Source organism: Hippichthys cyanospilos, chromosome 1 (genome assembly GCF_059441005.1).
Source record: "Hippichthys cyanospilos isolate Australia breed blue-spotted pipefish chromosome 1, RoL_Hcya_1.0, whole genome shotgun sequence".
NCBI lineage: Eukaryota > Metazoa > Chordata > Actinopteri > Syngnathiformes > Syngnathidae > Hippichthys > Hippichthys cyanospilos.
In genome coordinates this window covers 18,853,507-18,869,413 of record NC_142369.1, presented here as the reverse complement: position 1 = coordinate 18,869,413, position 15,907 = coordinate 18,853,507, and the positions used below count along the sequence as shown (strand labels likewise).

The following is a 15,907-nucleotide window of genomic DNA, read 5'->3' as shown; positions in this document are numbered from 1 at the left end:
TACGACACATTGACATGAAACAAATCAGAGTTGAGGTTTTCTTCTTTGTCATTACTCAATCCCCGTTTAAGATTCCGGTGCTCTAGACTTTAAAGTATTTGACTCTCTTACATCAGCTGCCATTCCGAAAGTGCTTCATAGCGCAAACACGTTATTTTTTTTTCTTAAGTTTTTCCTGCTTTTTCATATGATGACTGCTGAGAGTCCCCTAAGAGTCTTCCTTCAGAGCTTTTGTGACTCCAAGTGCAGAAACTTAATCACTATTCCAGTCTCGCTGAAGAATTTGATCCCTTCTCCAGTCGATCCATGGCCGTGTTTGTTTTCGTTTCAGTGTTTCAGGGCACTGTGCTGTAAAGGACCGCCGCCGCCAAGACCGGAGTATGATGTGGTGTGCATTGGCCTGACAGGTGCTGGAAAGACCAGCCTGTTGACACGCCTCTGCAGTGAAGGCAGCGACGGAATCGTTCCCACCACAGGTATGCGCCCTACACCATTGTCATTAGAAGATGAAGTCTATCGCCTTTGCCTTCCAGTAATTGATTTTCAAGCCTTGAACGGCTCCAGTCCTTCTATCATACTGTATTGGTGTCCTTCAAATTTGAACAAACCCACTTATTACAGCTATCCGGTGTGTCTTCATACATCTGTCCCGTAGTCAGGCCAGAAAATCTGTTGCAATTCACCAGCCAATACACAGATTCCCCCTTGCAATCTTGTGGGAGGTGGGTGTTAAGCATGTCCAGAAGAGGAGGCTTCGTGGTGAGCGCACGAGTCTCTTGGTAGTCACTACTCCACTTTCCATACTCGTAATGCGAACCCTCAAGGTCACTGACATTCCTCCTCCCTCCACTGTCTTTGTCCGCAATCAGCGTTGAGCTGTTGCAGAATCCCCATTACAGATTTAGTCACTGTGTACCTTAACTGGGAGAAATGTGCTGCCGATGGCCACCGATTGTGTCTCTTGGCATGAGTTTGCTCAAAGGAAGGAAAATCTGTCTGCACCTGCCATAGATAAAATATTGGGTTTGTTTATTCAGCAGAAAATTATTTTAGTAAGGTTCTCTGAAATTACATTTAGCTGTCAGCACCATGTCCATCTGCCAAAATCTACTGGGAAAAACTGTAAGTGATGCGCCTGCCATTTCCCACCCACATCTGCCTTCATAGTTTTTCGCTGCTGTAATGCACTTAAAACCAAAACACAATCAAATAAATTGTGTTAGTTTCTACAAATAGTAGTCAATAAAATGTGGACATTATCAAGATGCTATCTTGACCCCCCCCCCCCCCCCCACACACACACACACACACACACACACACACACACTCTGCTTTTTTTCCTCTCACACCACATGTGAACTGCACAATACATGTTTAACTCATAATGTTTTTCCCCCCCAGTCTCTCAAATTGGACCACACAAAATGTTGTTGTTGTTATGTCATACAAATATGTTTTCAATCTGTGCATTGACCCGCCAGCAAGAATACCTTTTGAATGAGGTAACAAAATGGCATGGAAACATTCTTTGGAATTATTTTGGGGACTATCTAGGAATAATGCCACCATATTTGATACTCATTACAATGATGTTTGTGTTTCTCCTTAGGTTTTAGCATCAAAGCAGTGCCATTTCCTAATGCCATCTTGAATGTAAAAGAACTTGGAGGTAAGACAGTTTATTGGTTGTTAAAGTTTCTCTGTGATATTGTTTTTATGAAGGGACTAGGCATGAGATGATATCAGAATCTGAGAGTATGATAAACTTGAGTATAAATATATATGCTATCACAGTATCACATATTAAAATTACAGCTCAAAAATGTATAATTTTAACATCTTTTTTGCTAAATCAAAACAGCTTTATTTTTAAACAAAACACATAATACAGCATTTGTTACCTTTACAAATATTTACCATGCTAAATTAAAATAAGTACAGTATGCAAACAAAATCAGAATCAGAATCACAAACCTTCAGTGAGCAAAACAGGTTGTGCTTACCAGTAAACGTATACATGATTTACTCACTGCAAGCACAGTCACACACTAGCTAACTTACAGTGGTACTGATGCTGACAAACCAGGAAGTGAGTGTGATGGGCTGGTGCAGCCGAAGAGCACTCACGTATGAGTCACAATGAGATGAGGCTCCCGCTGCAATTGCCTGTTCTGGCAGACAACGTAGGGGTGGCGTGGGGGACCTTACTGGATTTTAGGGGTGCACGATTATGGCCGAAATAATAATGGTCAATATTGAAATTACGATTATGAATCACAATTATTCATCGTGTTTGGTCAAACGTGTCTATTTATTGCCCTTTTTCAAACAAGCAGTATATAAACATGGTGTCAAGGCTTGTTACTTACAAATAATACGAGTAAATTTAAATAAAGTAAAGTAAATAATAATTATGGCAAAAACAAACAGGGGAACACAGCTAACTTACTTGCTGAGTGCAAACCAATGATAAAAGTTAAGCCTACATAGAACCAAGCACATTATTTACTTTTGAGCCAATTTTAATCCATTAGCAGTCATCAATTTCAAACTGAATTTATTACAATTGTTCTTTTCTTTTAATCGGCATTTTTCAAAATGGGTCTCAATTGACAGCTAGCACTGTATATACTAGGAATCAGGTGAGAAACTCAACACAATTTCACACTGGTAAATATTATATTAGGATGAGAAAAGCAGAAGCTTTTGTCATGCAAACATGAGGGAAACATTGCCTCCTGGTGGTAGGTTGACAAAGTGCTTGATTTTACATGTAGCGTCGGCTTTTTAATGTTAATATCTCCAAGGATCAACTTAATTAATCGTGGCAGCCAATATCGTGATTGCAATTAAAATTCGAGTATTTGTGCAGCACTATCGGTTTTGACAAGATTTGGACAGTTTTAAATAATCATGCTTTTTTTTTTTATTGGCCCATGCCTAGAAGGGACTTGTACAAATGTTTATAAGTACATCTAATAAAACTACACAAACTGGGTCGAAATAGAGGGGAATTCTGCCACTTGTTGTTGGCAAGGTTAACAATAAAACTAGACTTTAATGTTATTTCATAGACTCTTTTTAAAACGTTATTGTTAAGTGATATACTTAATTAGACATTTTCAGCTGGAAAATGATCATATCCATCCATTTTCTACAGCCGCTTATCCTCACAAGGGTCATAGGCTTGCTGGTGCCTATCCCAACTGACTTCGGGCAGTAGGCAGGAGACACCCTTAACTGGTTGCTTTGCAATCGCAGGGCACACAAAGGCAAAGAACCATCACACACCCAATCACACTTAAGGACAATTTAGTATGTCCAATATACTTGCCGTGCATGTTTTTGGAGTGTGGGAGGAAGCCACCTCGGGGAGAACATGCAAACTCCACACAGGAAGGCCGGAGCGAGGTGGACTCAAACTCAGGTCCCTGAACTGCCCCACCGAGGCGCCCTTAAATGATCATATTTTGTCTATACTTAATCTCATTACTAAATTGTATTTGTTGCACAAGTAGTACTGTTAAAAAACACATTTTTCTACTTACTGTCAACTGAAAATGACTTCCCATGCTCAAGGCTCCTGTAACGACCAATTAGGGCTCACTTGTTTTCTGGGTTATGTCATGTAACTTTTATGAGCTGAACCGTGATTGCTCGTTACCTGATCCCTGAAAACACGTGATGTAATTTTCAGTTAACAGCAAGTTAGGGAATGTGTTTTTAAAGGTATTAATTGTCTATTAAAAACGGTTAGTGAAATTAGTTATTGACGGAATAAATAGGTTTTATAATTTAGTGACCATACCTCTAACAGATGCTGAGCCACAGTCTCCAAGTGCAGCATGCATTTTTAACACTTTCCTCTCCCCAATAGACACTTCACGTTAGTTTGTTTCATCAAGCATAAAAAAGGGTTACTGCAAAACAGCAAGATGCATACGTAAGCATATTCGATAATTTCAAGTGTGCAGTCTTGCCATAGTTGGTAAACAATTTCCCTAAGCTATATTAAAGATTGTCAATTCTAATGTTTTCTTTACAATAATATGTGCTCTGCATCCTCACCATTCTAAAGATGACACTCTAATTAATTTTGCATGTTTTTCTCTCCCCGTGATAGTGATGCTGACGTTTTCGTACAGACGTCAGATCTGTTATTGTTTTTCTTTCGTGTTGCTTTGGACAATCTAAATGGTGTGATTCCTGGAAATGCACAGCACTCGAGGAAGCCGTTTAACAAGCACAGATGCACGATCTTGAGGCGGAGAAGCGTAAACACACTGGAAGGCAAGGGGAATTACCTCCCCTTACCTTAAAGGGAGCCTTAGGCGCATAGGTGCTCGAAGTTCTCCTGACAGCAGGCCTGCAACACTAGCTGTTTTGTTGAACGTTGCAATGATTAATGTTGTCTTCCGCACACTCTGCAAGTGACAGGTGCAGTGTGTACTTTGAAGGCTCACCCAACATAGCCTCCTGAGAAGATAAAACACATGTACAGCACATACAAAGAGGCACTGGGGGACCACCAACGCGAGCGCTACCAAATTTGGACAGAGCACATAAGAGGGGGTTCGAAAAAGGATTTTCTGGTTTGAGTCAAAGCCGGTCTGCTGGGACACTATTGTGGTTGAAAATAACAGTTGTCTCGCGGATGACACTTTTGATTTAAAGGAGTTAGCGTATATACTGGAATCCGATGGCTTGTTTTCTGTCCTCCCGGCTCCTAGCAACCTCGGTTGCATGTTGCTCTATTCTTGTAAATACAGAAGAACTTCCAGTAGGACACATTTTATTCTCTGTATTAAGTTGGCACTGGTGCTGTTCTGTTATTTTTTTTTTTTTTTTTTATAAATTCCAAAAAAAATCTAGAGCCAGTGTTCTTCGGAAACATTTGAACATTTTTTCTACTATCAGATGTGGAAGAGCATAGCGGTTAGCCACATCAGTTGCGGCTGTCCCAGTTTAAAAATATTATGGTCTGCAGTACCTTGGGAACAAAAAACAAAGGCAATGATGCAATGCGAATCTCCATCTTTGTCTGTGAAATGTAATGCGCGAACAAGACCTTTCAAAGTCATCATCATCACACCAACGGCAATACACACAGACATCAGTGTTCAAAATGGCGGCATGACTGCTAAAAGGGGAGGGAAACATTTTACCAAAACTATACTCTTAGCAAATGTATCCTAAAATAAAATAAATTTATGTGTGCAATTAAAACTTATTGCCTGGAGCCTAGCTACAATGCCCCAGCTTAGAAAACACACTATGTGATAGAAATTGTCACAAAAATAGTTGAGAACCACTCAAAAAATAGCAGTTATGGCATTGATTAATTTATTGTTTTAAAGTTGACAAAATATTTTGTTGTTCAACGTCCACGAAGCAGACAGTTGGGCCAAGTCGTAAATTTCATCATTTAATTTTATCATGCGTTCGATTTTGATGATTTTAATTTTATCATGCGTTCGATTTTGATGATTCATTTAATTATACTTTCTATGTTGTGCAAACTCTTCAATAAAACACATAAAAACGTATTTTTACATTGGTACATCAGGTAAATTATCTAATTATTATGAATCATAAATATATACCTTTAAAAAAAAAACAACGTAACTTAATTCATCAAATATTACAAGACTCTTTGTAATGCAAATGCTTTGGTGACTGAATCAAAGAAGGAAATGGATCGCTGGCCGATTTTGACCATTTTTCTAATTTCCATTTCAACATCAGTTTCTTGTTTAATATGCGTATACCTGTACATTTGTCATAAATTTTTCCAGGTTGTTACAGGTTTGAATTTTGGGGCATCCTCCTTTAGCATATCCCTTGTGATTTTGTGGTTCCGTCCATCAAAGTGGCACCACACCCCGTTAAAAAGGTACTCCGATGTTTTGACGCCTCCACTGACAGCTTTCTATTTGGGGAATGTGGTTGAAGCTGCCAGTTAAGGTGAAATGTTGACATTCTCCCTGTATGTTTGGTCGAGTGAAGAGTCACGCCGCCTGTTCTAAATGTGCGTGACGTAAGCCTGGCGTAAGGGGAACTCATAAACCTGCTTGTTGTTCCGTTTGTCAGTGTGCAAAATGAGTCTTTCCGATTGCCTGATTAATGGCCCCTTGTAGCTTGCTCAACACTTTGCCTTTCTTTATTTTCTGCTCTCCCCCAGTGGTTTTAAAACAAGCAAACATTCCTGCGTTAGCTTTGTGATATTTTGCATTACTTTGCAATGATGCGGAAAAACGATACAAGATGTGAGGCACAAGCGTCAGTATTTCTAGAACACGCTTTACACGCTACATTTGTGGCTTGTCCTGCTCACTCAGCCTTGACTAAGGCATGGGCAGAGGGCGTCTGTTAAAACACAAGAAGCACTTTCTATGTATTTGCTTCTTTTTGCAATGGAAGGCTCCTTTGGATGCGCCATCCCTATGATGTAAAAAGAACTATGCATCAAGCCTCGTACATACAGTTGTATTTTAAGTGCAAGAGGTTCAAAAGGCCAACAGAGACACAGCTGTTGAATTAATTATTTGCCTGTGGATGAATGTGGGAAAGAAATAGTACGTTTTACACATGAGAAACTAAAGATGCTCATCTTTATGGGAGGTTTGAAATTAACAATGAATTGCTTTCATTTTCCCTAGAATGGTGCTTTGCAAAAGTTTATACTCCAAGTATCACGTTGAAAAGGGTTTTCCAAATACCACTGTAATCGCCACCATTAAACTCTAATAAGTACGCAGGCGTAAGCATTGAAGAAGAAGAGGCAGTTTTTACTCCTGAAAAGAATATTTAATACGGTTACCCACAGATCTTCACCTGTAATTTCCCTGTTGTTGTTAAGCCCGGTGTGTAACTCTCTGCATTTGAGTTTACTGGCCCAGTTGTAGGATCAAGCTGTCCTTTAAACCAGAAGCCCAAGCGGCTTATGTGCAGGAAACCCTGATGTATGATGCCTGTAATACTTTGGGGTGCTCCTAACATGGCCTGTCGCTAACATACATCTTTCCCTCAGGTGGTGCTTTGTTGCCAGTGGCTCGTTTTAGCTTTTCGGATGACTAAAAATCACATTGCAGTTGCTCAGGGCTCAGATAGCAAGCAATCACAGCTGAACTTGCAAACATCACTTGACCAAACTTAGAAAACATGTGAGCAACACTGATATCATTTTCAGTCAATAGCAAGTAACAAAATGGCGGCCGCCTCCAATATTACTGAAGGCACATATTATTGTCAAGACAAATTTTGAATTGAGTTCCTCTTTTGAGTTTCTGCCTTTCAGTGTCATAATTCTAGACTGTCACTAAACAGCACTTCTTGTTGAAGTGCATAACAAAAAAAATGTCTAAATACTGTAGGTTGTAAATCTGAAGGTACACTTGGTCTTTAATGTAAACGAGTGAAGGCAATGTATCTGAATTTAGGTGACTTTTATGATTGATTGATTAGAATAATTTTGTGATACCGTTCAACATAAACCATCCAAATACCTTTTGCCTACTTGATTCAAAATTCAGTGATTCAATGATTCAGAAAACTCTTATAAATCATGGAATGCTTTGATGTCTTGCAAACAGTACTTGTTTGCACAATTCTTAAATTCAGCAATCAAGACATTCTGTACCCATTATGAACGTGTCCACTATAGGTCGAGACTAACATCCCATTTTGTTATGCAGTAAATCAATTGTGATCATATCTTTTTTGATCATTGGAATACTTTATCTTGTCCATTGCAAACATGACACATATTTGTCACTCAGATGCTGCCATGTACATCGTGGCAGGAATGCAATGCATGTATTTAAGTGTGTGTGTGCCTGTATGTGTGTGTGTGTGTGTGTGTGTGTGAGTGCGTTTGTATTTGTGTGTGTGTGTGCCCGTATGTGCGCAAGCTGGACTATGACGTGACGTCAAGTCTAGACAGACCATTTCACAGTCTGCTTTGATGTCACACTATGACAGCTGATGAAGAGGTGGTCCAAATAATCCACACACACATCACTGTTGTTTAGAATCATGCCTGTCATAACCGGAAATACAGTGGCAGATTTACCATATGCACATGCTGTGCACATATTTTTTATAAACAATGTTTCTATGTAGAAGTACACTGCATAGTCATTAGGCTGCAATTGATTGAAAATCTCACAATGATGTGCTATGTTCTGCTTTTAAGATCAGGTTTAACAAAAAGTGACAAAAAGAAATCAAAACAATTTTTATGATCTTATTTTTCTTCTTCTTCTTCTTCTTCTTCTTCTTCTTCTTCTTCTTCTTCTTATTATTATTATTATTATTATTATTATTATTATTATTATTATTATTATTATTATTATTATTATTATCATCATCATCATCATCATCATCATCATCAGAAGTCCTGGTATGTGTTTCATTGTTCTCTAAACAGTTTCGCTGCCAACATAGATCCTGATCTTGAGTGCTGTCCATACACTAGGGATTGCTTTTTCACCTTGCTTTTTTTGAATGTACAGAAGTGCAATTGGCAGTCACACTGGTTTGATTCCACTGGGACAGAGCATTACATTTTGGAAACACAGAGTGCAGCTGCCTCTTGTACGATTATCAAGCTCCATGCTGAGTTTGTGTATGTTGAAATGCTGATATCCCAAGGCAGACACGGACATGACATAGTGTCACTCCTCCATCCTTGCAGTTACATGTATACATTTTTGCAAACTTCAACCTCAAGATGTCAGTAAATCATATGCACTGGTCTCTTCAGTCCGATGCAGGGCTATTCTCATCTTAGACCTCTGGCAGAAGTTGAGAATTAGATCTACTCTGTAATTGCTGTTCCCCAAATTTTATTTTATAAATTGGTGTGAGCCATGTCACAGATTCAAGAAAGCAAAAGTATTGTTGTTTTGATATGATGTAAAGACAAATGAGGAAAGAAAGTTGAATGATATACACTGCTGTCTCATGAGATACACCGACATATCTCGTCAAATATTCATGACAGAGGTTGCCAAATGTTTAAGTTGAGAATAGTTTACGGCTCACCGATGCCTTTAGGTTGAAAACTGTAACCGACTTTTCAGATTCTTGAAGTTATACTTGACTGTTTTAAATGGCTTATTGGTGGGGTTAATTTAAAACTGGAGACGGACGGGGAGTTTGGCTTCAGAGGTTCTCGTGTCATTTGGTCTCTAAGAAACCCAGAGTGGATCACAACTTAATTTTGTTCAAATGTTCTAAATATTGTAAAGCTGTCCAATCGAATATTTTGCAAATTGCCTTTGATGAGTAGCTGTACTACTCATTTACAGCTTTTAGATCAGTCTTTTATTTATTTATTTTTTTAAACACATTTTTTTTTTTGGTAACTTTAGAGTAAGAAAACCTTTTTTGTGCACTAGAATGTCAATGTTTTTTAAAAACTGTTGAGATGCACTCACTTATGTGGAGGACTGTATGTCAAATATTTAGTTACCCTATTTAATTTGTGAAGTCTAGTGTAGTCTCCCACATACATCTGCCGGGGGTCTAACACATGTGTCAGTCCAGGACTTCCTGTTTACTGTTTACTTCCAAACAGCTGCGCTTCAAACGTCACAGCTCTGCATCCACACTCGGCTCATTCGTCAGTGAAGTAAGCAAACTGCCAGAGCTGGTCCTCGACACCCCAAAGTCCCTCTAACCATTTTGTTTATAAAACAAATTTCATTCATTTGGAGCTGATTTGATTCTGCTTTGACTTTTTTTTTTTTTTACCCTGACACCTTAAAAAATGCTTAGCTCTACAAGCATGTGATTTAAACAAACATTACAGGTAAATGGGGTCTTACAAAACTTAAGTTAAAAAAAAAACATTGGTCTAAATATATGTTTGGGGCGAAAAAGTTAAAAACAACTAAATTAACAAATCTACTGTATTGGATTAAGAAAATCAAGCAATTGTGATATTGAGTCATTCACTCATATTTGAGAATCGCAGTTAGCGCGACTTAATGCAAATGGCAGGTGCGCAGTCCACGGCTGTGTGAGAAAATGTTTCAAGTTGGCTCGGAACCGTTGTCAAATTCTTACAACAAACAAACAAAAAAAATCTCAATTGTAGCCCAAGATAAACAAAGTGTGCCTATCTGGATTTTATTAGCACTGTCAGGAAGAGTAATCTGTTTACCAAGAGATTCCGCGTAGCTCACGGTGCAATGCTTTTTCAACCGAGTTAAAATGAAAAACGCAACGAGAAGTGGTTCACAGTAAATGTGTTGTAGGCTTAATTATAGGACTTATGCTTGACAAACACAAGCCCATCAATCCCTGAACAAGACGTCCTCCTTTTGAGCGTTGTTGTTGTTTTTGCCTCCGCTGCAAAGCACAAAAACCTCTTCCTTGTTTTGAATTATTTTGCTTAGTAAACGTGTTGACTCTCACATTTACCTTCACTTTCAGTGATCTCTCATTGACCTCACAGCACACCCAAATAAATGAGAATGTGTCATGTTGATGAAGTTATTGGAGTCCTTGTTTCAGCTTGTCTTCATCTGCGAGCGAGGGCTGACAAAGTATTTCTTGGCCGGGCTGGAGCTGGAGGGACCAGTGGGTGGGCTGCTTTGACGTGTTTGCCTCAGATCAGATGTTAAGCCATTTGATTCCACAGAGACCTCGCTTTGACCCCTCTTTGTTAACTCTTTTCCCCTTTTCAACACTTTCATAAGTGTTAGAATTGTATACCGCAGATGAATATGTTACGGTCCACTTGTCAAGGAATTCCTGGTCTTGTGGCTGCGCCACTTCCTTCTGAGGTCTCTCTCATCGAGTTATGTCCAGGACAGCTGCACAAGTGTGTAATGTAACAATAGTCCTACGGAATACACACACAAACACACACGTGTGTAAGGCTATACTTGTGAGGACAACCTTTAACATAATGCATTTCCTAGCCCCTAACCTTAACCATCAGAAATGATTGCCTAACCCTTACCCTAACCATAACACTAACTGAATTCAAACTTATACTCTGAAAGCAAGTCTTGACCCTCGAAAAGAGGTCTGAACAAGTGAGGACTGGCCTAAATGTCCTCACTTCTCTAAGATGTCCTCACTACGTCGGTAGACAACTCAAACCGGTTCTCACAAGTATAGCCGTACAGAAACACACACACACACACACACACACACTTCCCTCTATTTGTACAAGTATTTAGGGCAAAAGAGACAATGTAAGAGACCTCATCTCATTTAAGTCTCCCTTGGTGCTCTTACTATTTGGAATCTGTGAGTTGTGAGCTTGTCCTGCCGTCACACCAATAGGTGGCAGAAGTTTCCAACAAGAGTCAATGAGACATGACGGACATGGCAGAGATGAGAGGGTCAATGCAAGTGGCACTTAGTCCTACAGCTTTCCTCTTCAGCTGGAGGTCTCAGCAGGGAGGGGGAGGAAGGGACCAAGGCAGCGGGAGCACATGGGGAGGGGGGAGAAAAGGGAAAGGAAGATGTCTCCTCTGGGTTTTTGTTTGGAAGGGGCAATTTCACATTTTGCATCGTGTTCTTTGATTTCAGTTTTGTTTTTTGAACTCTAAACTACTCGTAAACCTGACGGTATCTCTTCTTCTTCCAGCTTTATTCGCACCCGACCATCTCAATATCTTCTTCACTCCATTTTTGTACATGCACTCCATTGTGTATTGGGATTGAATTACACCACTAGGAGAGAGAAGTTCACAAATGTGTTTCAAGGATTTATGTCTCTATTAAAATCAGTCCCTCATGTTGTCCATATGAAGTCAACATGTAGTTTCCTTGCTTAATTTGATGTGATGGAAAAACAACAGTTGGAGGATTGCTAATGTGGAAGTCCCCCAGAATCTCTTGGCTCCCATCCATCTGTTGGAAATCAATGACATTACGCCATACATAATTAATTTTCAGACTAGAATGGAACTCTAATCGTGACTGTGAGTAAAAAGAATCGAGATCACACAATACACAGAGGCAGTGAGCTCAACTCTCTTCACAACAATCAGCTATTTGTCAGGGAAGAGTTCTTCAAAAAAACAGGGTCAAGTTGTCAGTTGAAGTGGACAGTCAGATTAAACGTGGAACAAAATAAATTACATGTGAATTTGAAACAAGACAACCCTGAAGTCTGCCAGCATAATGCTTACACATGATTGGAAACACCATAGATGGGTCACTTAAAATAGTTTCGAGCCCATTTTTTTCTTTGCGTCTGCAGGACTATATTATATTTTGTTATTACAGAGTGTCATTTTCCATTGTTTTAAAAAAAGACACTTGTTCATCCATTAATTTTAACAGGTAAGATGATTTCATGTTTGATTGTTTTGACTTACCTGCAAGGTCAATAATATTCAACAACTGTAAAACATTTACGCAAAGGAACTGTTCAAAATATATTTTTAAATAATGGTACCTGGTGTATCAGATTTTTTTTTTTCCATCTGTACACAGTAAATTTCTAGAATACATTTTCTATGTGGTCCAGGTCTGAAAAGTGTAATGCAATTTACACTTCAATTTACTTTGCAGATTTTACTCTAACAAGTGTAAATTTAGCTTTTTAATGTTAAATGGCCTATATCATCGTATTTTAAGCATCCCACAGTTTAATATATGGACATAAATGATGGAATTTTACCTTATCTACTACAATGTTGATTGTCCAGACATGTGCTCCCGAACACCTATTTTCGCCACTTGGACGTTTTCTATAATACAACTTTGTAACCAATGAATGAAATGTATTTTTTGTTTGGCCGACTCGGTGCAAAGTCTCTTCTCCCCAACCACCGAATGAAACCAAAAGTTTAAAAAAAAATAAAAATGTAAACATCTTCTCGTATAGGGGTCCCCATATTTAATCACGGCACTACAGCGACAAGTGTAGAAGTGATACGACAGCGTTCTTCATATCTGTGATGTACCAAGTAGACACCGCACTTATTATCTGCTCAAGCGGGGCTGGTGCTCAAACTTCGAAATGCATCCGTGAAGAAAAATAACATTTTGGAGATATTTAGTGTGAGCAATTAACATTGAAATGTGGTTAAAATATTCAAAAAGTTAAATTTCGGGTAAAATTTACACTATGAAATTTACTGTATAGATTATTTGATGATACTGTATTGGCATGGGATCTATTTTACTGCCCTCTACATGAAGGATTCTTGAACCAGCTGGGCTGCACAGAAACTTTAACACATTTTTAAAATGTTTATATTTCATTCACATTTTAGTTTATTTTGGAGAAATTCCCACACCATAGCCATTTGATTTTCTTACATACCAACAGTGACATCATTAATGACAATGACTCCCTTCAAAAGTTGACCATCTAATGGCGTCCCGTCCTTCCACAGGAGCTGACAGCATCAAGAAATATTGGTGCCGCTACTACCAGGGGTCGCAGGGTGTCGTCTTTGTATTGGACAGCGCTTCATCAGACGAGGACCTTGAGGCAGCGCGTAATGAGCTGCACTCGGCCCTGCAGCACCCTCAGCTCTGCACACTGCCTTTCCTCATCCTCGCCAATCACCAGGACAAGCCAGCTGCAAGGACGTCAAATCAGGTAATGCCGGCCCCCTAGGCCAACTCAACACATCTCTTCCACTTACTTTCCCCACATTAAAGGCTTTGACCCAATATGGAATAGGATTATATTGGATTCTACTTTATTCTGCGCGGTTATAATAAACCGTCAGATATTCTGTATGTGTTGGTATTCAACTGGCTTGACACTAGCACAACCACTCATAGTGTCAAGGATGCAAGCGAGTGACAGGATATCACCACAGGTTTGTTGGGCGCACGTATCGTATGAGTCCAGGCTAAATTGTTTGACTGCCTCTAATAGATATATGCGGGAACGTGCTGATCACTGCTCTGCTCTGTTCTCACCACTGATTAGATATTAGGGTGGTGCTGCTGCATTGATATCTGGGGATTCACCTTGAAAGTCAACCACACATGTTGCAGAACACGGATGTTCCATCAGCTGGGGAAAAAAACGAATTATTTCTTCTTAGAGGTTCACAGATATTCTACCTGACCCACAAATATATTCACCCCTGATTTGCACATAACTTTGGAATACAATCATGCATATTTGTAGGAGGGTTAGGAGAATGTTGAGATATATACATATATTGGAGTGGTGGTGCTTTTCTTACAGTATATATTAACTCATCTCTGATGCTGGGTTCTCTAGTACATTCTTGATTCTCGCCAAAAAACTATTAATAGTACAGCTCCATGCTTACTCTTTTAGTTTACTTACTTAGAAGTCAAGGCACTACCGTGTACTTGTGTGTTTGGGGTCCAGAACAAGCAGTGAAATATTATTATTATTTTTTTTAGCTCACTCTTTGTCCCTGCTAGCAAATTGGGGCTCAAGCACACAAATTCCATTGATTTACCCCCCCCCCCCCCTTTTTTTTTTCCCCCTCCTTTTTTAATGACCCTCCATGTTTCTATTTCCCTTGAATCACATAAAACTGTTTTGCCATTTGGCCAATTCTTGTATATAATATAACTTTTATATTGGAACTCTACAGTTTTTTGCTTGTTTTTTGTTGCTACAGTTGCTGCCACATTTGTTTGTTTTTTTTTTTGTTTGCATCACTGAAGTTCATTGAACACTTTGCGCCTCTAAGTCCTCCTGTATCATCACTAATTTGTTGTTCTGACAAAAAAATCCAAAGGCATAAATGTCATGGAATAGTCATAGAGTTGTAGGGCGTGTTATCGCCTCCCTGCAAAACACAATTAATCATTCTTTGTGGAGGCAGGGATTAAAAAAAGGGAGTCTGGTGTAGTCTGGTCTACCTTTTTTTTTTTTTCTTCTCACTTCTTTAGTGTGCTTCTTGCTTGGTTCACCACTCCACCTCCCTCGCAGGAGTCTTTATGGCTAGCGTGCCCAATACGACTCCCGCTCACACTTCAACAAAACTGGAGCCTCACTTTCCGACAAATGCATTCACCCACAGATCCATCATATGCCAGGGACTATTATAATGTCCTGAAGGATTCACTCAGATGAATGCCTGCTTCAAGGGCCATCTGTATTTCCTTGTTCAGACCACCTTTGTTAGGGCTCCAACAGGATGAGAAATTCGCTCTTGATGACGATGGTGAGAGAATTTTGAGATTTTGTTAATATGACCCCAATTGGAACCTTTTGACTGCCCCTCAATCAGTTTAACTTGGGTTAAGTCGTTAGTATGGATTGATTGCATTTGCACACAAGTCACAACGATCACGGAAAGCCACTAATCTCATTGATGGTTTCAATTGCAAGCGCTTGTAGCTGCGGACGCCACGACGGCACTCTCTTTGTTGTTGCCCATAACCTAGCCAGTTAATCCAGCGCTTAAGCTGCACACACTGCATCGCTGGTCTTGGCGTGATGTGTCCTTTGCCATATTTGACCCTCCGTTGTATCAATTACGGGAAGTATTGACTTTTTGCAACTGTTTGCAAACACCAATGACACGTGTGACTGGTTGATATTGGATGTATGAATGGGGATGGATGTTGCCCTAAGGCCTCATTTGCACTTTGTTGGGAAGGCCATGTCAGTTCAACTGAATGACTTACAAAAAGTAGGTCTGTTTCTATTACTGATGTGATGTGTGCCTCGCTCAACTATGTAAAATCCATCTTTGGGACATTTAAGCTCTGATGATCATGTTGCTATTTTATATTTCTATTTTCTACATTACTTATGACCGGCAACTGCAAGCCCTTTCTCAGATTTCATCTGCTCGTTGCATTGAAATGACTTTTAATATCAACGTTTTGGTTTACATGTACACATCATACAAGGTGTGTCAGAAAATACCAGGTGTTTCAAATCCCCACTACAAGTTTTTTTTCAGTGAGAAGTAATCCCACTTTT

At 39.4% G+C, this 15,907-nt stretch overlaps 1 protein-coding gene across 3 annotated transcripts in view; it reads left to right on the top strand.

Annotated features, from left to right (window-relative positions):
- Positions 1 to 15,907, top strand: part of arl15a (ARF like GTPase 15a) — a 109,889-nt gene that overhangs the window by 48,026 nt on the left and 45,956 nt on the right. For all 3 annotated transcript variants that reach the window (XM_088414452.1, XM_088414461.1, XM_088414442.1), the window contains exons 2-4: positions 332 to 476; positions 1,610 to 1,669; positions 13,371 to 13,579. In XM_088414452.1, the coding sequence (XP_088270578.1) occupies positions 332 to 476; positions 1,610 to 1,669; positions 13,371 to 13,579 (414 nt within the window). The remainder of the gene's footprint in view (positions 1 to 331; positions 477 to 1,609; positions 1,670 to 13,370; positions 13,580 to 15,907) is intronic.